This window comes from Mya arenaria, chromosome 6 (genome assembly GCF_026914265.1).
Source record: "Mya arenaria isolate MELC-2E11 chromosome 6, ASM2691426v1".
NCBI classification, from domain to species: domain Eukaryota; kingdom Metazoa; phylum Mollusca; class Bivalvia; order Myida; family Myidae; genus Mya; species Mya arenaria.
The window spans coordinates 53,796,231-53,820,654 of NC_069127.1; the positions used below are offsets into that span (position 1 = coordinate 53,796,231).

The 24,424-nt window shown below is 34.8% G+C and overlaps 1 protein-coding gene across 2 annotated transcripts in view; it reads right to left on the reverse strand.

Moving 5' to 3' along the window:
• LOC128236846 (uncharacterized) overlaps nucleotides 1-23,790 on the reverse strand; it is a 34,066-nt gene extending 10,276 nt beyond the window's left edge. For both annotated transcript variants that reach the window (XM_052951970.1, XM_052951969.1), the window contains exons 1-11: nucleotides 23,531-23,790; nucleotides 20,800-21,024; nucleotides 13,614-13,784; nucleotides 13,135-13,262; nucleotides 12,725-12,874; nucleotides 9,418-9,592; nucleotides 8,296-8,368; nucleotides 4,567-4,649; nucleotides 3,128-3,226; nucleotides 1,786-1,982; nucleotides 580-766 (exon numbers count right to left, since the gene is read on the reverse strand). In XM_052951970.1, the coding sequence (XP_052807930.1) occupies nucleotides 580-766; nucleotides 1,786-1,982; nucleotides 3,128-3,226; nucleotides 4,567-4,649; nucleotides 8,296-8,368; nucleotides 9,418-9,592; nucleotides 12,725-12,874; nucleotides 13,135-13,262; nucleotides 13,614-13,784; nucleotides 20,800-21,024 (1,488 nt within the window). In that variant the 5' untranslated portion in view covers nucleotides 23,531-23,790. The remainder of the gene's footprint in view (nucleotides 1-579; nucleotides 767-1,785; nucleotides 1,983-3,127; nucleotides 3,227-4,566; nucleotides 4,650-8,295; nucleotides 8,369-9,417; nucleotides 9,593-12,724; nucleotides 12,875-13,134; nucleotides 13,263-13,613; nucleotides 13,785-20,799; nucleotides 21,025-23,530) is intronic.
• Nucleotides 23,791-24,424: the final 634 nt, after the last annotated feature.

A 24,424-nucleotide genomic window follows, 5' to 3' on the forward strand; every position in this document is an offset into this window, starting at 1 on the left:
TTACAAACGTACAGTACCTACTAATATCATCCAGTTGTTGAAGCCGTTGTTTTTCAAAAGATGTTAAATTTCTCAAACTTACTCGACAGAAAATTACATTTTGATAAACCTAATTTTGATACATCGTGTTTAGTATACGTACTAAACTTTATTCACTTTCCTGAGTCAACTTTGTCGATCATTTTGCCCTGAACTGCAATGCCCTGTTACCATGATATCGCATATCAAATCGGAGGACTTCGGCAATTGTCCTTGGATGTATATGGGTTTGTTAAACATGTCATAATTCTTTACATTTAACTACGCTGCAAGAAGATCGCGCTGCAATTTCAATTTAGCAGTTAAGCCTTAGGAGCTTACTCTTAAGAGTTAAACAATAAAACACTTCGCTTGTTAAAACACGATAGTTAATTATCAGTAATATTATATTTTTTATGCACGGGCATACATCCAAGGCTAGTCGTATTGCGGAGATATCCGAGGTGTTCCAATTAATCGCATTTCGTGACCGTGTGGTGATTGCTTTCAAAACTCTATAAACGCAGTTAAAATAAAATGCAATCCTTATATAATACTCACCCTAATCGTGCCGTCGAACGAGCCGCTTATGAGCAGGTTTTGTGTGAAGAAGTTGAGACACCAGACCCCTTTAATGTGGCCCTTCAGGATGTGCTGGCACTTTCCCGTCTGAAGGTTCCATACCCTGATTGTTTTGTCAAGACTCCCGCTGGCAAGCCGGGTACGATCGAATATCACACAGGTCACACTAGAATAAAGTAATTTAATAATTATTAACAAATAACAAACAGGTCACTATCAACCAAATATATTTTGATAACCATCGAATATCATACAGGTTATACTAAAGTTATATCAATAACCATCGAATATCATACAGGTTACACTAAAGTTATTTCAATAACCATCGAATATCATACAGGTTAAACTTCAGTTATATCAATAACCATCGAATATCATACAGGTTATACTTAAGTTATTTCAATAACCATCGAATATCATACAGGTTACACTAAAGTTATTTCAATAACCATCGAATATCATACAGGTTATACTTAAGTTATTTCAATAACCATCGAATATCATACAGGTTATACTTAAGTTATTTCAATAACCATCGAATATCATACAGGTTACACTAAAGTTATTTCAATAACCATCGAATATCATACAGGTTATACTTAAGTTATATCAATAACCATCGAATATCATACAGGTTACACTAAAGTTATTTCAATAACCATCGAATATCATACAGGTTATACTAAGGTTATTTCAATAGCCATCGAATATCACACAGGTTATACTAAAATAAGGTTATTTCAATAACGATCGGATATCACATACAGGTCACGCTAAAAAAGGTTTGTTTAATAACAGCTAATATCACACAGGTCACAAAATAGTAAAGCTATTTTGATAGCGATTGATTATGATACATGCCACTTTAAAGCAAAGTTATCTTGATAGCGATCGAAAATAACACAGGTCACTATAACATTATAAGCTTATTTTAAATAAGAACGAGGTTCGAACTATGACTTTAAGAAACTCGAGATCCTCATGCAATGATATATAAACATGGCGATGAACGGATGGAATGTGACATTGATGTTTGTACGCTTAAATAGTACGGTAGAACATAGGAACTTATACAATCAGTCTAATACATTAATGAAATATCTTGGATGTTCAAAATGAAAGACTGTGAATCCAAATACTAAGGTTTTTATAGGTTCAAGTGATATAATATATCAGTCAACCAACCTATCACTGTGTCCTTTGAGATCGGTAACTTTACAATTCCCATCGTTCCAGTTGACCTTTAGTGACTTATTTTCTCTGTAAACTTGTTTCCAATCGGCCAGATCCTGTTCGTATACGGGAATCTCGAGGCGAACTCTTTCGCATTGCTGTTGCCAGAGGCCGTTATTGTTGGCCAAGGCGTTCCACTTTTTGCATACCTAAATAAATCAATGCAAGTTCATTTCCATAATTTTGAATATGACATTGTCACGCCTACTTAACGCCAGCTCCATCACTTACCTGCAGTAAAAGTGTTCTTACACGGTACCACTTTTTCCGATATTCGAAAATTGCCTATAAAAATATCAGATGAAATGTTAGTCATACTCACGTGTGAACAAATAAACAAAAGACAGAGCTACACCATGGAAGTGTCTACAGCTCATTTCATTTGCACTACAGATGAGTGGTGGAGCTGGCGTTTAGTAGGCGTGATTGAATCTGGTATTGTCTTGTAATTTTTTTTTGATTTGCCCAGTATTGGAAATTAAGACATGTCCTGGGCCAGCATTCAATATCGTTCTTATCCTTATCCTTAGACATGCCTCAGTGATTCCGCCTATTGGTCAGCTTAGTATACAGGCCAATCAAAACATTTAAATTTTAATCTTAATTTTAAGTTTAATCTAAGATGGTTTTTGAGTACAACCCCAGGAGTCTCTAACGAGTAGAATTTGAATCTTAGATGACGATAACCGTTCGAAATACATCCCGTATAAGCATTGACTTAGTTTGTATTGCATTATTTGAGCAAATTTTATTAATGGCGGTTATTTTATGGTGTATATGTTTTCTAATTAGTTGCCTGTCAATATTTTTTTATTCAGGAATCCAAAAAGGTACATACATGAGAACAGTTGAAACCAGGGTTGGTTATCAATATGCAACTTCAGTCAAACTTATGGTCATACATCATTGACTTTATTTACTGTATAGGTCCGTTATTTATATCACACAATCCGATTAGCTACATCGTTCTTAGATCCAATTAAGACAAATATTGAATAACACCCCAGGGGCCATGATTATGAACAGTCTCAAGTCCAAGTTTATCCTTAGACTCAGAAAAGCACTTTTAAAAACATAAAAAGACTCACCTCTTTTCGATTCATTTTACAAGATAAATGTGAATAATTGCTAATAATTCAAATAGTAATAACATTCAGCAAATGTCATCATCAATACTCATCAATAAAATAAGTTACAATGAAATAAAGATGTGCGTTTTTTCGAATTGAACTCAGACTTGAGACTATTTGTAATCATGGCACCAGAGGTTGATGGATATGACCAATATGCTTACCATACAACAGTTCAGAAGGTCCTTCACGCTGAGATGGTCTAATATCTTGAGGGCTATATTTTCTGGCAAGAGACTTATGAAGTCTTTATACTGGCGTGACTGCAAGAAAACACATTTGTTAGGATCATTTGTTTCAAGTGTGTTTATCTCTTTGTTTTAACGTGCATGTTAATGTAAAATATGTGATGCACGCAATGTAAGCGTAAAGTTCATTTCCGCCGACTGTTCAGATGTTTGCCAAAGTAAACAACGTTTTCAACTTTTAAAATCATTACTGCTGTAAACGTTTAGTGGATAAACTTGTGATCTGCTGCATTTCTTACAATATTTGATACAACTGTTTAAGTTTATTTAATTTACATTTAGATATGTGATCACATCATTAAATGTTTCAAGTTTAAAGATTAAAGATGCACTCTCACAGATTTACCGTTTTGACAACTTCTTTATTTGTTGGTCTTGGACTGAGCCAATTTCTGCATACATATCTACAAACCGGTGATTTTAGCCTGCTGACAAAAGATCAGATCGCAGATTTTCATATTTCCGTTCGAAAATTATTGTTTAATGGCTAAAAGCGTAACTAACGATTTAAGAAAAATGCATAATGCATAATGCATCAATTTTTGAAATCAAATATAAAAATCTGTGATCCGATGTTTTGTCAGCAGTCTTATACCACTGGTTTTCTTGCACTATTGCATACATTTGCTCGTTCGAAGACAAAAAAAAGTTGTCAAAACGTTTAATCTGTGAGAGTGCAACTTTAACAACGATGTCGTTAATCACTTTTTTACAGAACAGAACAGAACAGAATGTTTATTTAACTTAACCATATAAAGTTCATCGTTATAAACACAGAATGCAAAAATGAACAAAATAGCATGCATGTGATAAATAAGTAATGCATGTAACAAATAAAAATTTTGGTAACTATACCAACAATACATATGGTATACACATAACTAACACATTTAACAGCAATATAACGTGAACATGTCTTATAAAATATATCATATATGTATGTGACTTATCTTAAAAGCCTTAATACAGAAATAGCTAATTTTATTAACAGAGTTTTTTTTTATCAGAATTTAGTAATTTAAATGATATAAATTTAATCATACTGGGATTTTTAACATAGTATCTAGGAATATAAGTCTGTCGGATATCACTTTATATTATACATTAACACAGTTCTGAACAATCGGCCCAGTGTCATTGGAATAAGAATTGCACAAGCTCAAAGCTTCGTTGCCATGCAATCTGGGAAGGAGTTCCCGTGGGAAACAAGATAAATTGAAGGACAGAGTTTGAAAATAACAGGCTGAATTTGATTGATGATGTTTTGCTTAACCCTCCATGTTAAATAATGTCATTATTTAAGTAGTATAAATTACAGTGGGGTCCCTATATTGTCCATAAAAGTATCAACTTACTGTCAAGAAACTTGAGACGAAATAATGTTGTCTGGGGTCTAATTTCAGCAAGAACTTGTGCAGGAATTCATTTCTTTTAACGTCTGAAAATAGAAAAATAATAAAATAAAAGTAAAATTATGTACTTTCATAATTTAATATATTGGTAATATTAATCTAAAAACACGAACAATGCACTTCAAGTGTTAGAACGAGTGATATATATCTATGGCGTCCTTGTTCGAAGGACAAGTAAGAAACTGGAAAAACATATGTTGAGAGCATAATACCCCATACGTTACATTGTTCACTTTATCAAGTTCAAATTAAAGTGGGTTGTTTTCACTTAAATCGCTTAGAATTCACTGTATGCATGTACTTATTTATGTCCCGAAGTACATATACCCTTGAAAATTCAATACTTATTTATGACTTGGAGTTCATACATATATGTACCTTTAAAATACCATACTTAATGTATTAACTTTCAAGGGACTAATTAATAGTTTGTAAAATGCACTCTTTACGGAAAAAATGTTTTATTACAAAATAAAATTTGCCAAATTATTAGGTGAGAGTACGAGATAGCATACAAACCCTTCAACAAATGTTGAGATATGGTCAATATCGTCTTTTAAGTTTGAAGTTATAAGTCCAACATTTTAAAAAGGTTAGTAACGAGATTAAGCACAAGACTGTAGCGTGATTGGTTAATTGGCATTATAACGTGATGCTACCAATGTATATACTAAAGGTTTAAATATCCGTCAATTTAGTATGGGTTCTTGTTGGAGAGTCGATTTGGTATCAGTTTTCTTTTCTTGACTGTTCGTTCCCTACTACAGCCAGTATTTGCATACTCTTATTAAAGTTTTTATCTAAAACTTTGGTATCAACGAGAAAATTGATTGTGCTAAAACGTGTTTTCAGACGCATAATGATGAAAACTCTTTTAAGTGTGAAAACATGAGCAAGTCCCTTTAAGGACAAACTATACAGTGTTTAGTGCCCGATTTAGTGATATTTCTTTTAATGATTGACTTCAACAATGAAATAAACAGCATTTAAGTCCAAGTTTTCAAGAGCATGTTTACTTTAAGACGCTTTATTTAATGCATGATAAGTAGGAGTTTAAAACACTTGATTTCAAGAGAGCCAGATACATGGCGCGCATAAGCTTATCAAATGTTCATAAGGATTATTATATGATTGAATGAAAACTTTGCAAGTGGTTATAAACATGACCGTTCATTAAAGCCAAAATTTTACAAACCTGACCAATCATTAAAGCCAAAAGTTTAACAAACCTGACCTATCATTAAAGCAAAAAATTAACAAACCTGACCAATCATTAAAGCAAAAAATTAACAAACCTGACCTATTATTAAAGCAAAAAGTTAACAAACCTGACATATCAATTAACCAAGAAGTTAACAAACATGACATATCATTAAAGCAAAAAATTAACAAACCTGACCTATCATTAAAGCAAAAAGTTAACAAACCTGACCTATCATTAAAGCAAGAAGTTAACAAACCTGACATATCATTAAAGCAAAAAATTAACAAACCTGACCTATCATTAAAGCAAAAAATTAACAAATCTGACCTATCATTAAAGCAAAAAGTTAACAAACCTGACCTATCATTAAAGCAAGAAGTTAACAAACCTGACATATCATTAAAGCAAAAAATTAACAAACCTGACCTATCATTAAAGCAAAAAATTAACAAATCTGACCTATCATTAAAGCAAAAAATTAACAAACCTGACCTATCATTAAAGCAAAAAGTTAACAAACCTGACCTATCATTAAAGCAAGAAGTTAACAAACATGACCTATCATTAAAGCAAAAAATTAACAAACCTGACCTATCATTAAAGCAAAAAATTAACAAACCTGACCTATCATTAAAGCAAAAAATTAACAAATCTGACCTATCATTAAAGCAAAAAATTAACAAACCTGTCCTATCATTAAAGCAAAAAGTTAACAAACCTGACATATCATTAAAGCAAAAAGTTAACAAACCTGACCTATCATTAAAGCAAAAAGTTAACAAACCTGACCTATCATTAAAGCAAAAAGTTAACAAACCTGACCTATTATTAAAGCAAAAAGTTAACAAACCTGACCTTTTATTAAAGCAAAAAGTTAACAAACCTGACATATCATTAAAGCAAAAAGTTAACAAACCTGACATATCATTAAAGCAAATATTTAACAAACCTGACATATCATTAAAGCAAAAAGTTAACAAACCTGACATATCATTAAAGCAAAAAGTTAACAAACCTGACCTTTCATTAAAGCAAAAAGTTAACAAACCTGACCTATCATTAAAGCAAAAAAATAACAAACCTGACCTATCAATAAAGCAAAAAAATAAAAAACATTAAAGCAAAAAGTTTACTCACCTGACAAATCATTAAGCCAAAAGTTTACTCACCTGACAAATCATTAAGCCAAAAGTTTACACGCCTGACAAATCATTAAGCCAAAAGTTTACACACCTGACAAATCATTAAAGCCAAATTTTACACACCTGACCAATTATTAAAGCCAAAAGTTTAGAAACCTGACCAATCATTAAAGCCAAACGTTTACAACCTGAATTTTTTTAAAGCCAAATGTTGTTAAACCTGACCAATCATTAAAGCCAAAAGTTTTCAAACCTGACCAATCATTAAAGCCAAAAGTTTACAAACCTGACCAATCATTGAAGCCAAAAGTTTACAAACCTGACCATTTATTAAAGCCAAAAAATCACAAACCTGACAAATTATTATACAAACCTGACAAATTATTAAAGCCAAATGTTTACAAACCTGACAAATCATTAAGCCAAAAGTTTACAAACCTGTTCAATCATTACAGCCAAAAGTTTACAAACCTGTTCAATCATTGAAGCCAAATGTTTACAAACCCGACCAATCATTGAAGCCAAAAGTTTATACACCTGACCGATTTTTAAAGCAAAAAGTTAACACACATGAAAAATCATTGAAGCCAAAAGTTCACGCAACTGTTAAATCACTAAAGCCAAGCGTTTTATACACATGACCAAACAAAAAAGCCAAAAGTTCACAAACCTGATCAATCATTAAAGCCAAAAGATCACAAACCTGATCAATCATTAAAGCCAAAAGTTCACAAACCTGACCAATCATTAAAGCCATAAGATCACAAACCTGACAAATCATTAAAGCCAAATGTTCACAAACCTGACCAATCATTAAAGCCAAATGTTTACATACCTGACCAATCATTAAAGCAAAACGTTTAGAAACCTGACCAATCATTCAAGCCAAAAGTTCACATACCTGACCAATCATTAAAGCCAAAAGTTTACATACCTGACCTATCATTAAGCCAAAAGTTTACCCACCTGAATAATCATTAAGCCAAAAGTTTACACACCTGACAAATCCTTAAAGCCAAAAGTTTACATACCTGAAAAATCATTAAAGCCAAATGTTCACAAGCCTGACCAATCATTCAAGCGAAAAGTTCACATACCTGACCAATCATTAAGCCAAAAGTTCACATACCTGACCAATCATTAAGCCAAAAGTTTACACACCTGACAAATCATTAAAGCCAAAAGTTTACACACCTGACAAATCATTAAAGCCAAAAGTTTACACACCTGACAAATCATTAAAGTCAAAAGTTTACACACCTGACAAATCATTAAAGTCAAACGTTTACACACCTGACAAATCATTAAAGTCAAAAGTTTACATACCTGACCAATTATTGAAGTACCACGAGTATATCTGGTTGGCTTCCTCTGGTAAAACATTCAGGGTCGGCGATTTCTAAAATAAAAAAAATCATTCAAAAGTTTAAGCTGCACTCCCACAAATCGACGGTTATGACAACTTCTTTTTTGTATTGGAATGAGCCAATTTTGGAGTTAATATCTGTGATATAAGACTGCTGACAAAAGATCAGATCGCAAATGTTCATGTTTCCGTACTAAAAAATATATTTTATGGCTAAAAGCGTTACTAACGCTTTAAGAAAAATGCATATAACACATCATTTTTTGTACATGAATATGAACATCTTCGATCTGATCTTTTATTTGCAGTCTAATGTCACTTGTTTACATGCATTTTCGCAAACAAATGGCTTGTTCTAAGACAAAAATAAAATAAAAAAAGTTTGCAAAACGTTTTATCTGTGAGCGTGCAGTTTTTAATCATAAACTTAAGGTATCCGATGTACAATTTTGGGAAATTTGGATGCCTGATTATCAGATATAATATTGGCAGCAGTTAAAACGTTTTAATGTGTAAAGAATGGATATATGTAAACAAGTACCGAAATTAATAGAAAAATAGAATTAGGCTTGTTCAGCCATGAAATATTGTTGAATACAACTGTTCATTTCGATTTCAGTTGCAAACAAAATTACAAATTCTTAATGTTTTTTGGCCATTAGTTTTCGGCAAAAAATACATTTAAAAGATGTGTATATGGTATGGGGTCACTAGGCATCAACAATGAGCATCCACAAGCAATTTTAGTTGGAATTGCATACTAGTATTATCAGGGTGAGGAATCACGTGACCTAACGGGGTTCTCACATGGGTTACCACGGGTCACAACCGATGCAAGCAAACAGGCGATGGATGGATGGATGGATGGGATGGGATGGGATGGGATGGATGGATGGATGGATGGATACTTTAATACAAGACACTTTGGTAAAGGAGCCCAATTATTAACATTTATTTTAGAATTGTTATTTTCTGTTAAACCATCTCTACTTAAATACACAAGGATTAAACATACCATAAAAATCACTAAATTCAAAAAACATAAAAAAAAACATAATTATCGACTGTCAATAGATAAATACCTTTGATTTCGTCTTTCCTTTTTTCAGCCCCACTAGGGCACCGTCGCTTTGCGCATGCACCGTGCTGAGACTTCCGGTTTTGAAGGAAGCGGAAGTGAGCGCCGCGGACGGCTGTGCGGGCGGCCGTGGAGAAAATTCGTCCTGAATGTGTCGTCTTGTAGGCATATCAATGTATCTAGAATATGAGGGTTAATACGAATTAGGATTTGTTCAAGCTATCTTGGATAATAATCGTTTGATGGTAAATTGCAAAGAAAATCCATAGTTTTAGTTGCAAATAAAAATAAATCCGGTGTTGTTGTTATTTGTATGATGAAAATCATTTTTTGGACAATTTGTAGTCCAGACTATGTGTGTCCCATTTTATTCTTTTTAACAAACATTATATAAGCATGTTTTTTATTGATTACATTAAAAAAGATGTTGAAAACATGCTAAATACCGATTTTAATTTCTGAGAATATAAAGATGCAAGGGTTTCGAGATATTAAGGATATAGTCTACGAATTTTTATCCATGCAATTGAGGGATTAGATTCTGTGAATAAATTTTAGGGTCATTCTCGAGTTTCTTTATAACATAAGCAATAAGTCTTCATTAAGTGCTTAAAAATATTACCTACAGTCTAGGGTAGTGAAAATATAACAACAGAATAACTCTACAAATGTTACACACGAAAATGCGAAAAAAAACCGAAAGATAAAGAAACATTGAAGATTAGGAAAAGTTTTCTTCACCAAATAAAACTTCTCACCAAATTGTAACCAAAACACATTAAAAATAATGCATTAGGTCTCGAACATTTAAGCGCACGTCACTAAAAACAAATCGTAAATGTAAAAATGGAAAACTTCAAATCTGTAGTTGTGAATAATTAAAAATATTTGAAAAAAAAATCATATTTCTCGCACCAAAAGCAACAAAAGGAAACAGAAGCATTCATTGATATAAAAAGGGGTTAGCAAAATGGTTCACATGTCCCAAACCAAAGGTGTTCGTAACGTTTCCTGGAGAGCAATTTTGGTCATTTCGACTTTTAATAATGTTTGGATAGTGAAAATATATTATTGTTGTTGTTTTTCATCTATACATTGAACGCGCAAAATATAGAAAAATGCACAAAAATATTTTTATGCATTTTCATGTTAAACTAATTTGACTAAAATAACCAAAACAAAAATATCAACATCTGATTTAGGTACTGATAGAGAAATATTAACCTTCTGTATTTAATAGCTACGTTGCCACACATTCCCCAATTAAAAAGCGCCAAACAAACGCTTATATTTTTTATCTGTTCCTTAATCATATGGTTCCTTGCTTAGAACATTATAGTCAAATGATTTAAACTTTATATTTTATTAAGATTGTTCTTTTATATATTACAACAACCTATATGGTGCGACCTTAACTACTATACTAAATTGGGCATCAAGAAGGCGGGGCTTAAAAATGTAGTAAGTAGCGTGATGGTACTACGATATTCACTTATACGAAAGCTACTTGTTCAATGATTTCGTTGACGATGTTGCATGCAACAATTAATACAACAAAACCTCGTGATTGAAATTATAAAACTCGCGATGTAATGTTTCTTGATCTAATTCACCGACATTTATCAGAATGACATATTCAGGGCGGATAATCGATCTGCATTGTACCATTCCAAATGTAAACAAGTTATGTATCGGTATTGTCCAAACAAAAGCAAAAGCCTTAAAGACCACAATATTCTATCCAAACAACGTGTTGGCAACACCATGGCGACGAACACCTTTGTCCCAAAGGAAAGTTAGGCTGTTGCAGTACGGACAAGCTGCCCCGATCCGCAGAACAAGTAACATAAGGGGAGAGAAGTTAGGAATCGCTACTCGTACGTGTACATGGTCTCAAGAAGTTCCAACGAGATGGTCTGAGCCTTGTACGTCTACACAGGGCGAATATGCGGGAATTTTCAGAGGATAAGGGCTGGATGAGATACTAAAATTGTTTATTTTAAAAACTAAAAAGTTTTTGCCCATTCAATTTTCAAGTGACTTTTTTTGCACATCACTGGATGACGTAGCACTGAGAAAGTACTAAAACCCGTATACGCACCCGTGCAATTATGTAAAACCCGTACACGCACCCGTACAAGTATGTTAAACCCATACACTCACCCGTACAAGTATGTTAAACTCATACACTCACCCGTACAAGTATGTAAAACCCGTACACTCACCCGTACAAGTATGTTAAACTCATACACTCACCCGTACAAGTATGTAAAACCGGTGCACGCACCCGTACAATTAGCGTTTCCTAGCCTCTCTTATGTCATATTAACTGGACTTTTACTCATCACATATTCATATTATGCATGCATAAATAAATAAATGTTAAAATAATCTTAGACTAGAAAATAATATTGGATTCTGAATCATGGACACCATTTTGACAACTAATGCTCAACAATAAAATAGTCAAACGTCTGAAATTTTCTTTGTAAGTATTGTGTGTATTAAACTGTATGGTAGAAATGTTCAGAATTCAATCTCCGAATCTAAAGGTTAAAAGCATGCCAAGTATAAATCCCAACAAACCTCAGTCGGCTAAAATAGAAATATTAATTTCTTTATTATAATTATTAAATTAAGTTATATATACTGCTCGCGAAAGACCTGAACAGAATACTCCAATAGGAATATTGTTGTGGATTCGTTTATAACAATGATATCATTACTATTTTACAGTGTGCAATCGTGTAAACCACGTGATAAATTGCGTCATAATGCATTGTCGGAAGGCAATTTTTGCATGAAGAATGAAGAGTTAAACAAAGATAGATTTACTATTTCTTAACCATATTAAATGAAATATAGCACAAGTCTACTCCGCTTACAGATCCCCGCATTCCGTCTTTTACCAGAGTTTGATTGAGGGTTAAATTTCTTAAAACACTTCGACAAACCTTTCACAAAACCGCCACCTGATGGAGCACTGTCAAAACATTATTTTGGATACAGGTTTGTCGAGGTGTTTGAGGAAACTAATCACTTAATCAAACTCGGGTAATAAAACATAGGCGGGTTTCTTTAAGCGACATAAACTGCCCTTTGTTTCATTAAAATTGGTGAAAAAAGGTGAAGTTATCTTTGTTTTTAGTCTTCATTCGAAGCAAAATGTTGCCTTCTACCGTAGCATATGTCATAATTTATAACTTGGTATACACACACACACTGTTCTACGTAGTGAAGAAACAAGTGTATGCATTATTTGTGGACCAATAATGACTTACTGTGTCGAACCATCCTTTAAAGCAACTTACCTGATATTAGGGTGTTTATCATATAAAGGGTTCCCATCCCCTACCCACTTCTCCGGCCCCTGTCGCTCCATCATACTCATGCTACGCCGGGGACGCTTAGAAGGGATTACTGACCACAGACTTCCGGTTTCTCGGGGCGTAAGCGAGTTCCTGGTAATTAAGCATCACGTGATAATGTCAATCAACCAATCACGATAAAGCGTTTAGTTAAATCGCGTTACTAAGTTGTTGTTTTTTAAATGGACTTTAAAGACAATATTTGAGCATATATCAATATTTGATGAAGGGTTCCAGTCATCAGTATCTTAGTTTTAAGACTCCTTATGATTTGCTACATTTTATTTCGTAATGAAAAAAATCCGTAAATACTGCATTTTACAAATCATGAACGAGTCCCTTCAAAAACCTACCCATTGGTTATGTGTGGAAGTTTGAGCGCCGCTTTCTCGTGCGACTTCTCAAGCGCCTGTCCGTCCTCCCGCAGGTGTGCGCTGTCTATCCGGTGGTAATCGTTCTGTCGGGTACTGTGGAGCTTCTCCTGTATGGGGAATAACGAGGAGTCGTTTTTTTATTGCAGAAGTTTAAGTATGTTTAATGTCGCGGTCGGCTAGGTTGCGTTTTCATTCCGCGAAAATGTTAAAATATTAAGTCTGGATTGTTATTTTGAATATGTCCTGTTGGGTTTTGTGGTAACTTCCCGTAAATAAGTCGAGGAGTCGACGATTTATGCGGATGCTGAAGTATCGTTGATTATGGCGCGGTCGGTTAATGCGCGATTTTACTTGACGTGTACTGTGTCGTTAATACTTGTTAACTTTGTACATTTATTGCACGCATATCGTTGAAAAACAAGTTATGAAATATTACAACAAATGTTTAGAATACAAACCTTGAGTTTTCGGCTTGTGTGTGTACTGACGGGCTGAAAGTCAAGGGCGGGGAACTGTGCGCGGGCTGTGTACATGAAGTCCCGGTGCAGGGCCGGCTGAAGGGTGGTGGACAGGAACCGGAACTGGGTGTAGTTACTGCGCCGCAAGATGCCCTCTAGAATCTGGCACCTCTGAAAAAATATTGGAAGTTACTGATTTAAATTGTCTTTTTAGTTCATACTTATTTAAGGTCGATTGTGACAAAAGCTGATAGCTTATTGAATCACTCCCGAGTCCGTTTCCTGGGTTGAAACCAGTAAGGGTGTGCATTATGAGAGGCCGTGAAAGATTACCCCTGGTGGGGATCGAACCCACAACCTCTTGGGTGAGAGGCGGACACCTTTACCACTAGACCACTCACATCCTCTAAACTGTCTATAAACCGCGTAGTTCATGGCACCCGTGAATTACTTATGACAGCGTGTTTTTGCTGTTATTAGGGGCAATTAAAGAAAAAAATCTTGGGGCGATATGAGCATTGCCTGGATATATTGGATATCACGGGCCTCCACCTCAATTCCAATGTGCAAAAACAGGACCAGTTGGCATAAAACAGTATATTTAGGTTGACTTCAAGATATTTATGAAGATGTGGAAGTTATAGTGTTGAGTTGTACCTAGTTGACTATTTGTACTCCGTATTTTAGAGTGTTTTCGTTGTAACTTGTAACGGAAACCAGTAGGCAGAGCTTAACCGTTCAATAAATGGCATGCGGATAAAAACAGTGCAATGACTATTACATATATTTTTAAAGGGTCGATTATTTAGAACATCGTCAATGTTAACAACGTTATTAACAACATATTTGTTAACTTTAAAAGTGAACTTTTGTTCGTACGGCCGAATCTGGTGTTTGAAATACTACATATTCACAAACGTGTCCAAATCAGTTCCAGGGTAAAAAAGATTTGAAAGTTAACAACGATGACGTTAACAACGTTGTTAACATTAACAAAGTTCCGAATAATCGGCCCATAGAGAGATACATGAAATAACAGTTAGGAAGTAAAATAAATACAGTTTAACACGTTTACAATATTCGTACGTGCTTTGGAATGCATACTGCTGTGAGATCATATAATAAATGATTAGTTCATGCGCACGATTGATTTTCACTCTAAATGTCATGTCTAAACTTTTGTAGGAGACAAGTGCGTATTTGCGTGTCATTCCACAAAACACTTCAATGAACTGATAATTATATTCAAATCAAGTGTGTAAATACGACTTTTAAGACCAAACCCATTTTAAACAAGAACTTGAAAAAGAAGATGATTAATCATATCTTATCTTGAACGTACCAATTCACACGACCATTTCTCAACATGCAAGATACTTCAACGAAAGTGAATAAATCCAAGGCACCATTTAATGACATATTTTAAAAGTTTACTCACTAATACATCAAGGGGAAATACCTGTTAAAAAATATATTTATAAATATACAGTCGAACCCCGATGGCTCGAACTCGCTTGGCTCGAAATCATATTTGGCTCGAACTAGATGTAAAGGTCAGATTTTTATAAACTGAAGGTTAGGATTCCCGTTTGGCTCGAATTTTCCGAGACTCGAGGTATTTTCATCGGTCCCTAGGAGCTCGTGCCAACGGGGTTCGACTGGTACCATAGAAATCACTCAGCCATATGATCGTTACAATATATCTTAAGGCATAATGTATTTAATGGCGTCTGTAGTACATGTAATACGGGACATTTTTTTCCCTTGATTACATTGCTTTTTAATATAAATCTAGCATAAATTATCCCTTCAAGGACACAATATAGGCTGATGAAAAAAAACAAAACAAATTTGATGTATTATTAAGTTAAACTCATTTGACTTAAATGATCAAAACAAAACAAAAACATATTATGTTTGAACATTATTTTCAATTATTGGCTACGTGGCCATAAATTCCCACGTGTGTTTCAATTTCGTTTACATCAACCTGTATTATGCCCCTTTAAATTCCAACTGAAGATATCTGATAAATATACTATCGAGGTAACGATGGTAAATGTTGATGCATGGCCAAGATTTCTCGAATTGTTGTAAGTCCTTTTTAACAGGGTCAAGCAAAGCACACCATTTTTGTTTTGGTAAAGTTTGTGTAATATTCTCATTTCGAAAGGTTTTGAGACTTTAAAATGAAATAATCTTTATGATAATCAAGATTATTTTTTCTTTGCTTTGTAAAATCAAGTTTAAGTAAGTTATTTGGCGTCAATACGCGTCACTTAAGCCTGTTACGTTTAAGAAGGTCTTGAAATTGAGGCCTAGTGACACTCATATAATGTTGTTATCATTGAAAAGGATACTTCTTACTGATAACTTAGATGTAAAATAAATGGAACAAATATATAGATAACGTTATTTTATTTTTGTATTTTGTTCTTTATTTCTTCTGAGAACGGAAGTTAAGTAATCTGATTATTTTTGGTTAGGTATTTTCTTAAAATATCTTATCTCTACTCATTAAACCCTTTCAATTACAGTCGAACCCCGTTGGCTCGAACTCGCTTTGCTCGATTTCCTCGTTGGATCGCACTGGATGGAAATGACCGATTTATTTTTACTGAAGGCAAGCAGTCTCGCTTGGCTCGAACTTCCCGAGGCTCGAGGTATATTCATCGGTCCCTTGGAGTTCGAACCAACGTGGTTACAGGGTAATACATAAATAACAAGACATCTGACCTGGCATCCCCAAATCATACAAGTGTATAAGATATTAATGATGTTTAAAGCATACCTAGATTTGTTGGTTTGTTAACCTGATGTGATTTTGAATATAATTATATTGGAGATTCCAATAGTATACAGTCGAAACTCGTTGACTCAATATCGCTTGGCTCGATGTCCTCGTTGGCTCAAACTTAATGTAAAGGATCGATTTTTTTCTCTGTATGTAAGTCAGCATTCCCGCTTGGCTCGATATTTGCGAGGCTCGAAGTATTTTTGCAGGTGCCTGGGATATCGAGCCATAGGGTTTCGACTGTAGATTAAGTCTAAAGACAATTTTAAATGTACTGCTACATTTGAGGTATCAAACATTGAAATACAGAATTATTTCACCAAAAAACAGGTATTAAGTCATTTTCTTGTAATATCGAAGGTTATAGTATTTCACAGTGTAGTTCTGGTCGCTCGTTAAAAACACTGATTTTGTTTAGTGACATCAGTCGTGCTTCAAAAATAAGAGTAAAAAAAATAATGAATAAACATTTACCAAATAAATCGATATGAAATCATAGAGTTCAATACTACAAATTGTCACATGAATCAAGGAATATATTATGAACAAGGAAACGTTTTATAAATAGGCGTATGGACCTGCAAATGCAACTTAACAACGTCATTGGTGAACCGCTTGTTTGTTAAGTTGAAGAATTTATATCCAAACCCGGATTCAACTAACATAAGTTACCTTATTTGCTTTCAAAGACTGGCTTTTAAATATCTAATTTATGTATAGTTCGGGATTACAGTCTTAAGGTTTCACTTTAAACAGGATTCCTTTATTTATATACAAATATTTGTTTAACTAAAAAGTTAAGATGATTAAACCTAAATGGGCATACTATGGTCATTTGGCAGTAACTTAAAAGTCCATTTACCTCAATAGGTCTTGAGTCGTGAACAAATATTTGTACGAAAGGAAAGAAAACATCAAAAATGCCAGAGTGATACAAAATGTCAAGTTAATCTACCTCCAATGATACAACATTTTATTGAAATTAAATTTGACCGTACTTTAAAGGGACGCTCGCTCATGGTTTGTAAAATGCACTTTTAAAAACATTAAAGATAAAAAGTTATAAGCCTTTATAAATAGAAGGGGGGGGGGGTCAAGTTATAGCTACATAGCCACAAATTCCCCTGTTGAAAAAAATCACTTTAGTTTTTTTTATTAGTAAACAAATCGTATGTTTTCCTTGTTTTGAACGGATTTAAAATAAATAAAATAACCTTTATTATTCCCCTTAAATGCTAACAAATGCTCGTTATAGGGTATTTGTAGTACACCGTGATATAAACCAATTGAAGTGACAGTTGTAGAAATTATGGAAATGAACTCAGATAGCTAAGAAAAAATAAATACAATAATAATCCTGATCAAATTCTTTAATCGAATGATCAATTTCGGGTACGGCATTTCAGAATCGGATGGAAAATATGTTTGATCAGAAATACAAATACGAATTTACGAATGTTCAGTTATATTGTATTTATTTTATAGAGCGGCTGCGCGTGATAACTTACACTGGTGCGTGTACGTGCACGTGATAGATACTTCTCGTGCAAGTTACGTCATCCATTATACACGTTAAGAATGACATGAACGGAAGTATGAGGAAAGCGATTTTTGTGACAATCAGCGAGTTTTTACAAGTACATGTTTGAGAAAAAGCTTTGAACTTCGCACAGGACTATTCAACACAACTGCAACTTATACACATACGTTATGCTACAACTAGCGGATCGTGGAGGGGGGGGGGGGCATCCGACCTTCATCCCCCACCCTCCCTAAAATCGCCCAAGTTTACTTTTATTTCTATATTGAAAAAAGAAGACAAATAAAATACCCACACAATGCACCATTTCGGACTGTTAAAAATAACAAGATGGAGGACTCCCGAAACCCCCTGCCAACACATAATACATATCGGTTCTGAGGGAGGTACGCAAGTCGAAAGGTTACGCCCCTAACTTACACCCCTAACGTCAAATCCTGGATCCGCCCCTGGCTACACATAAATATTTCACGTACGCGAAGTGTTTCACAAACCTCTCTTTTTTCTTATACAAAATAAAAAAAATATAATTTGTAAAAACGGGTATACATGCTAAATAGGAATATTCCGTAGTAAACCATTTATATTTCTGCGGTAAATCATGATTATATATTTGCTTAAACAATTATTGAAAAAGCTCGCCATTGCAATTTCGTCTTAATTGATTCTATGGAAAAGGTAAACACAACATTAATGAAAAACGAAATCAATTCACGAGATATTCAATATCAATGGTAACATATAAATGCCTATTATCTAATCTTATTCAATCGGAAAGTGTAATATTGTTAAGATTAAAAAGACTAATGATTGAAGGGTTAAATTACTTGATCTGTATTGATTCAGTTCTTTTATAGTCTGCAGAATACGCTTCGCTCTGCTGAAAATGCAGGGCAAAAACGATCTGAGTATTGGGGTCAATCGGTATTTCTTAAGATTAAATATTGTGAACAATTCTTACGAAGGCGTTAATCTGTTTTATCTGCTTTAAAAATATAAGTTTGAAATTCCTTCACTTATAACATGTACCATGAATTTCCATGTATTACAATAGTATACACTTTTAACGAGTAAAATATAATTCATCACTTAATTTATAAATTTAAATCTAAATTTAGTATGTATTTGAAAGCAGAAACTCTGAGGATTTTTATTCCTTACGTGGTTTCCTAAAAAGCAAAGTCAATAATTGAAATATTATACAGCATTTTCATTATGTTGTCAGACCATTAATTATGATCTTATTTTAACGTCTTTCATGTCAAAAATTAAACATTTATAGCACTATTTATGGCATCCATTCATTTTCAAAACTAAATCACAACGTTTTTGTTTTCTTTTTTATATTTTATTGACATTATCAATCTATTGAAACTCTTAGGAGCACAATGCTATATATCGTTCGAGTATCGATTCAAATCCATTAAAAATGAAAAAAATAAATGTTTATGATTTATAATTTGATTCTGTTGACATTCTGTAGACAATAATTGGCTGAGCTTCAGAACATTCTATAGAAAACAGCTTCGGATTGCCTTTTGAGCCAAAGATCAAAAGATAATAAGAAAGGAGAGGTTGGAACATGATGGGGTGCACTTTGAAAATGAATGAAATCTCGCAGATAAAAGACCCTATTTATGTGGTCTTTTATTAACAAACAAAGGTCTATCATAACTATGTAACTCAAAGCAACTTAACGAAAAAGAGAAAGTATTAAAATGGAACTCCATATCATAATTATAAAAAGCATATGGAATACATATTGATAAATCGTCAGAAACACCATTTTGTGAAGGGAGAGAGAGAGCGAAATAGAGACAGAGAAAGAGAGTGATTGTGATAGAGGGAGAGGGTAGAGAGAGAAAGAGAAGGGGATAAGAGAGAGAGAGAGAGAGAGAGAGAGAGAGAGAGAGAGAGAGAGAGAGAGAGAGAGAGAGAGGGGAATAGAGAAAGAGAAGGGGGTGAGAGAGAGAGAGAGAGAGAGGGAGGGTAGATGGAGAGGGGAGAGAGAGAAAGGGTTGGGAGAGAAAGAGAAGGGGATGAGAGTGAGAGAGAAAGAGAGAGAGAGGGGGGAGAGAGAGGGTTGAGATTGAGAGAGAAGGGGATGAGAGAGAGAGAGAGAGAGAGAAAGAGAGAGAGAGAGGGGGAGACAGAGGGAGGGTTGAGAGTGAGAGAGAAGGGGATGAGAGAGAGGGAGAGAGAGAGGGGGAGAGAGAGAGAGAGAGAGAGAGAGAGAGAGAGAGAGAGAGAGAGAGGGGGAGAGAGGGAGAGAGAGGGGGGAGAGAGAGAGTGAGAGAGAGAGAGTGAGAGAGAGGGGGTTCGAGCGAGAGAGAGAGAGCGCGCGCGAGAGAGAGAGAGTGGGTGGAGATGGGGGGAAAGAAAGAGGGCGGGAGAGTGAGAGGGGGGGGGGGAGGAGAAAGAAGCATGTGCGTACCATGGGTGGTAGTATTGTATCCGATAGTAAACATGATATTTCCATAAAATTGATATAACTATAGGCCGATTATTCAGAACTTTGTCCAACTTAACAACGTTGTAAATGGCATCGTTGTTAACTTTTAAAGGTGAAATATGTCATTATGTGTTTGTATAATTAAATAAAAGAGCCTTAGCTGAAACATTGTCTCAATGTTTGTGAAAAGTACCGCAGATCACATGCCAGTCCATGAAACTTTTATAGAAACCAAAAGGTTTCATAGATTCCCCATCCCTGACCGAGACTGTTACCTATGATGTGTACTAGTATGCAGTTGGCATTGCTTACATTCAAGAAGTAGATTCTACTCATATATATATATATAATGGGCATGGCTTACTCTCATTAGATCCAAAATGGGCATAGCTATACTCACTTGTTCATGCGTCCAACCCTCCAACCACACTGAAATTTTATCTAGTTGTCTGTCAAACTCTACGCTGCTCATCGTTGGCGGCCGTCCGCCCTGGCCTCGCCATGGAACCTCGTCGGCGCTCATGGCCGGTGGCGGCGTCTGTCCGGGCAGCTTCCGGAAGCGGGCGCCACGTGCGATACTCGGGAGACAGGGATCACGGCGCACCTGGATCCCAATGCTGCTCATCTGGAACAGGAAGTAAGATATTTGTATTAGGTTGGATTATACTAATATATTTTACAAGAAGATGGTCATTTATCTAAGTTCGATTGTGAAGAAAGCTATATATACTGTTGTGAAACGCCTCCGATTCTGTTTTCTTGATAAAAAACAACAACTATTTTGCTTATATAGTTGTCCTTTATTGAAATACCATAAGACTGTTCCCACAAGCGGATCAAGGGGTGGGGCTTTTTATTTCAATATATATGTTTGCTTTTTATTTCAATATATATGTTTGCATTTTATTTCAATATATGGGAACAAATGTAATAAAAAACGCCCCAAATACACAATTTTAGACTAGAAATTGTTTAAATTTTCTTTAGGGAACTTCGACCTCTTGGGTGAGAGACAAGTACATATAAACCACTAAACCACACTCACAATTTTCTGTTTGCTGATATGAGTAACTAAATTCAATGCCAAAGAACTCAACGATATGTTTTCCTCATTTTTTTTTCAACATTTTATTGGGCTAATAAACATCGGCAAGCATTTTATTTATTATACTATAATTCGCCCCCGCACTAGTTCGAACTCTGGAGGTTTTGGGTTTGAAGATAGTTGAAGTGAACATTACCAGCCCATAAATTTATGATAACTAACAACTTCCTTGATTGTATAATATGGATAAAATTTGATAAAATGTGCAATTAAGTCATAAAGAACGCATATCTCAGAAGTTTTTTCTTCTTTCCTTGTCCTTGAAAACAGTAAACCTTGCCACAGCTGTGGAGGAGAGGCGGACGCCGATATGTACCATAGGGCCAACACAATGTTTGTTGGCGCATCCTTGGTTTAGTGATATCAACCTTGACTGACAACCAATGGGTCGCAGATTCGACCCCCCTTCCCACCTCTTTTTATACATGTTGTGTTCATGAGGGATGGGGAGACGTTAAACGGTGGTCCCGTGTGACACACTGGCGATCCCTTTATAGAACCAATCTGGTTCGTTTCTATAAAGATCTTCGTTGATTTTAGTCGTAAATAGAAAAAAACAGTCGAACCCCGTTGGCTCGAACAGGGACCGGCGAAAGTACATCGAATTTCGAAAAGTTTGAGCTAAGCTGAAATGCTAACCATCAGTATATATATTAATCGGTCATTTACATCCAGTTCGAGCCAACGGGGAATTCGAGCCAAGCGAGTTCGAGCCAACAGGGTTCGATTTTACTGCCATTGGTTACGTGTTTACAGATTTAACATTATGAGGTTACGACTAAGAAACGTTAATGGGGCGGGTTCCCGAGGAGCTTTAACAAGGGTTACAATATGCCCGTGCACTATGCCCTTCGAGGCTAACAAGACTGATACTTTCACTGGGTCCGACGCACATGGACATTCCCTTGGCGTCGTAAAAATGTACCCAACCCCAGCCCAACCACCACCCCCACCCCCGAAAAAAGAAGGGTGTTTAACATCATAGCTATGGAAAAGTACTTATGCAGTTTGGGAATGAATAAAACATAGATTGACCAAATGTGCGGACAAGGTCTGAGTATGAGGCATTTAAATATATAATCTAGGCTTATAATATTATTTTATTCTACTTGTCGTTCAAATTGGGCATTTTTGAACGAAAACTTTAGTTCATTGGTGTATATTATAAAGTAACGTTGTTTTTTTGCTTTGTTTAATATTGCTTTTGCAGGAGAGTACATTTGGGGTATAAATAAGATGGCACCCTCTCCATCACGAAACCGAAACATAAAGACTTTCCATTTGGAATGGGGGGATGGTGTGAATCCTCCCATCCCCTTACTCCCCTCCCCTCCCCTCCCCTCCCCTCCCACCCCTTCGCCCATCCCCTCCCCTCCTGAAACCGACCTGAACGTATCGGCTGATGTTACATCTATCATGTTGTCATACACAGCTCACTAAGAGGGGACAGAGGTGAACCCCTTCCCCATCCCCCTGGTCCGCAAGAGACATTTTATGTCTTTTTTTAAAAAAAACGTTCTGTCATATCTTTTGTTACTGGTTCAGTTCAGAAATTGTCTATATATTTAACATAGGGGGTAATAAAGTATTAAATCGGATGGTTCTCTGTTTCAAATGAGAACATTAAACATATCTATTAAGAGAAATAATGGAGAAAAAACATACAGCATTCAAAGGTATGTTTATATGGAAAGAAAAATAATACAGTTTATAGTAGTTGTGATAGCCACCTTTTATTTACTTAAAATATAAAACAATCATCAAAATCAAGTTTAATTGATCTAAAACTATGCACTGTAAACAAATTGAATAATGCGTGTTATAATTAGTTAAAACAAAAACATATTCATACCTAAAGAATATAATTCCGCCATGGGGGTTTATTTCCATAATCAGTGAGCATTTAAGGGTATTTAGAACTTATAAACGCTTAATAAAAGACCTTTTAAAATACTACTCAAAGATTGATCACTTTTTCATTTGTTATTGATAAAACTAAACAAATATTTAACTAAAGTAAACTTACATTTCACGCTTTAAGTGGAAATCTATTTCTACTCCATTGTTTCAGTACACAAAATCCAACCCATAGAGAAAAAAAACTGACATTAGATATATTTGTTTGTCCATTAAACCTTTAGGGCTACCACAAATCAATTGCTCCGTTTTTTTCTCTGCTAAGTTCAATCAAAAACACTCCTAATTCACCTTAGTTTCTAACTTTTAATTACCAATACATCGGTGATAAAATTTCATAAGAATGTCAATATCTCTTACACTATTGTAATAAAGCTACACATGTGTATTATTAAACTATCTTTAAGCCACTTTAATCCCGATACTTAAAAGGTACTTAATAGGATTTAAAGCATTATTGTTCATACGGGGGATAAACAATTGGCAAACAAGGAAATTAAGGCAATCGAATAGATTAACATAATAGCGTGGGTTATCTTTCTTTATATTGTATTGAAAAAATAGAAAATCAGAACAGAACAGAACACAATCGGATTAAAACATACACTGTACGTGTGTTTTTGTGGTTTTTTTTCCTTTAGAGTTAACAACAAACAATCTTTGTTTTAAAATCAAGTTAAATACTGACAATGGCCAGACCAAAATGTTTCAAGCGTCTGGTCTCATTTTTAAACTACATACATATAATTAGTGATGAAACGATTATCGAGTACAATCGATTAATCGTCGCTGATAATGCTATGTCGGCGACAATCGATAGTGGTTGTCCAAAATCGATCTCGCTAATGGTACTTCCGGTATCTACGTATTTGTTTTTGTTTTGTGGTAAAAGTCGAGTAAATGTCAATTTTTCCTTCCGGTTAATTCCCGTTAAGTTCATTTTAACAAGGATGATTACTCTCTACAACTACGGTGAATGCAAACACTTTTGCTTAAAAAATTA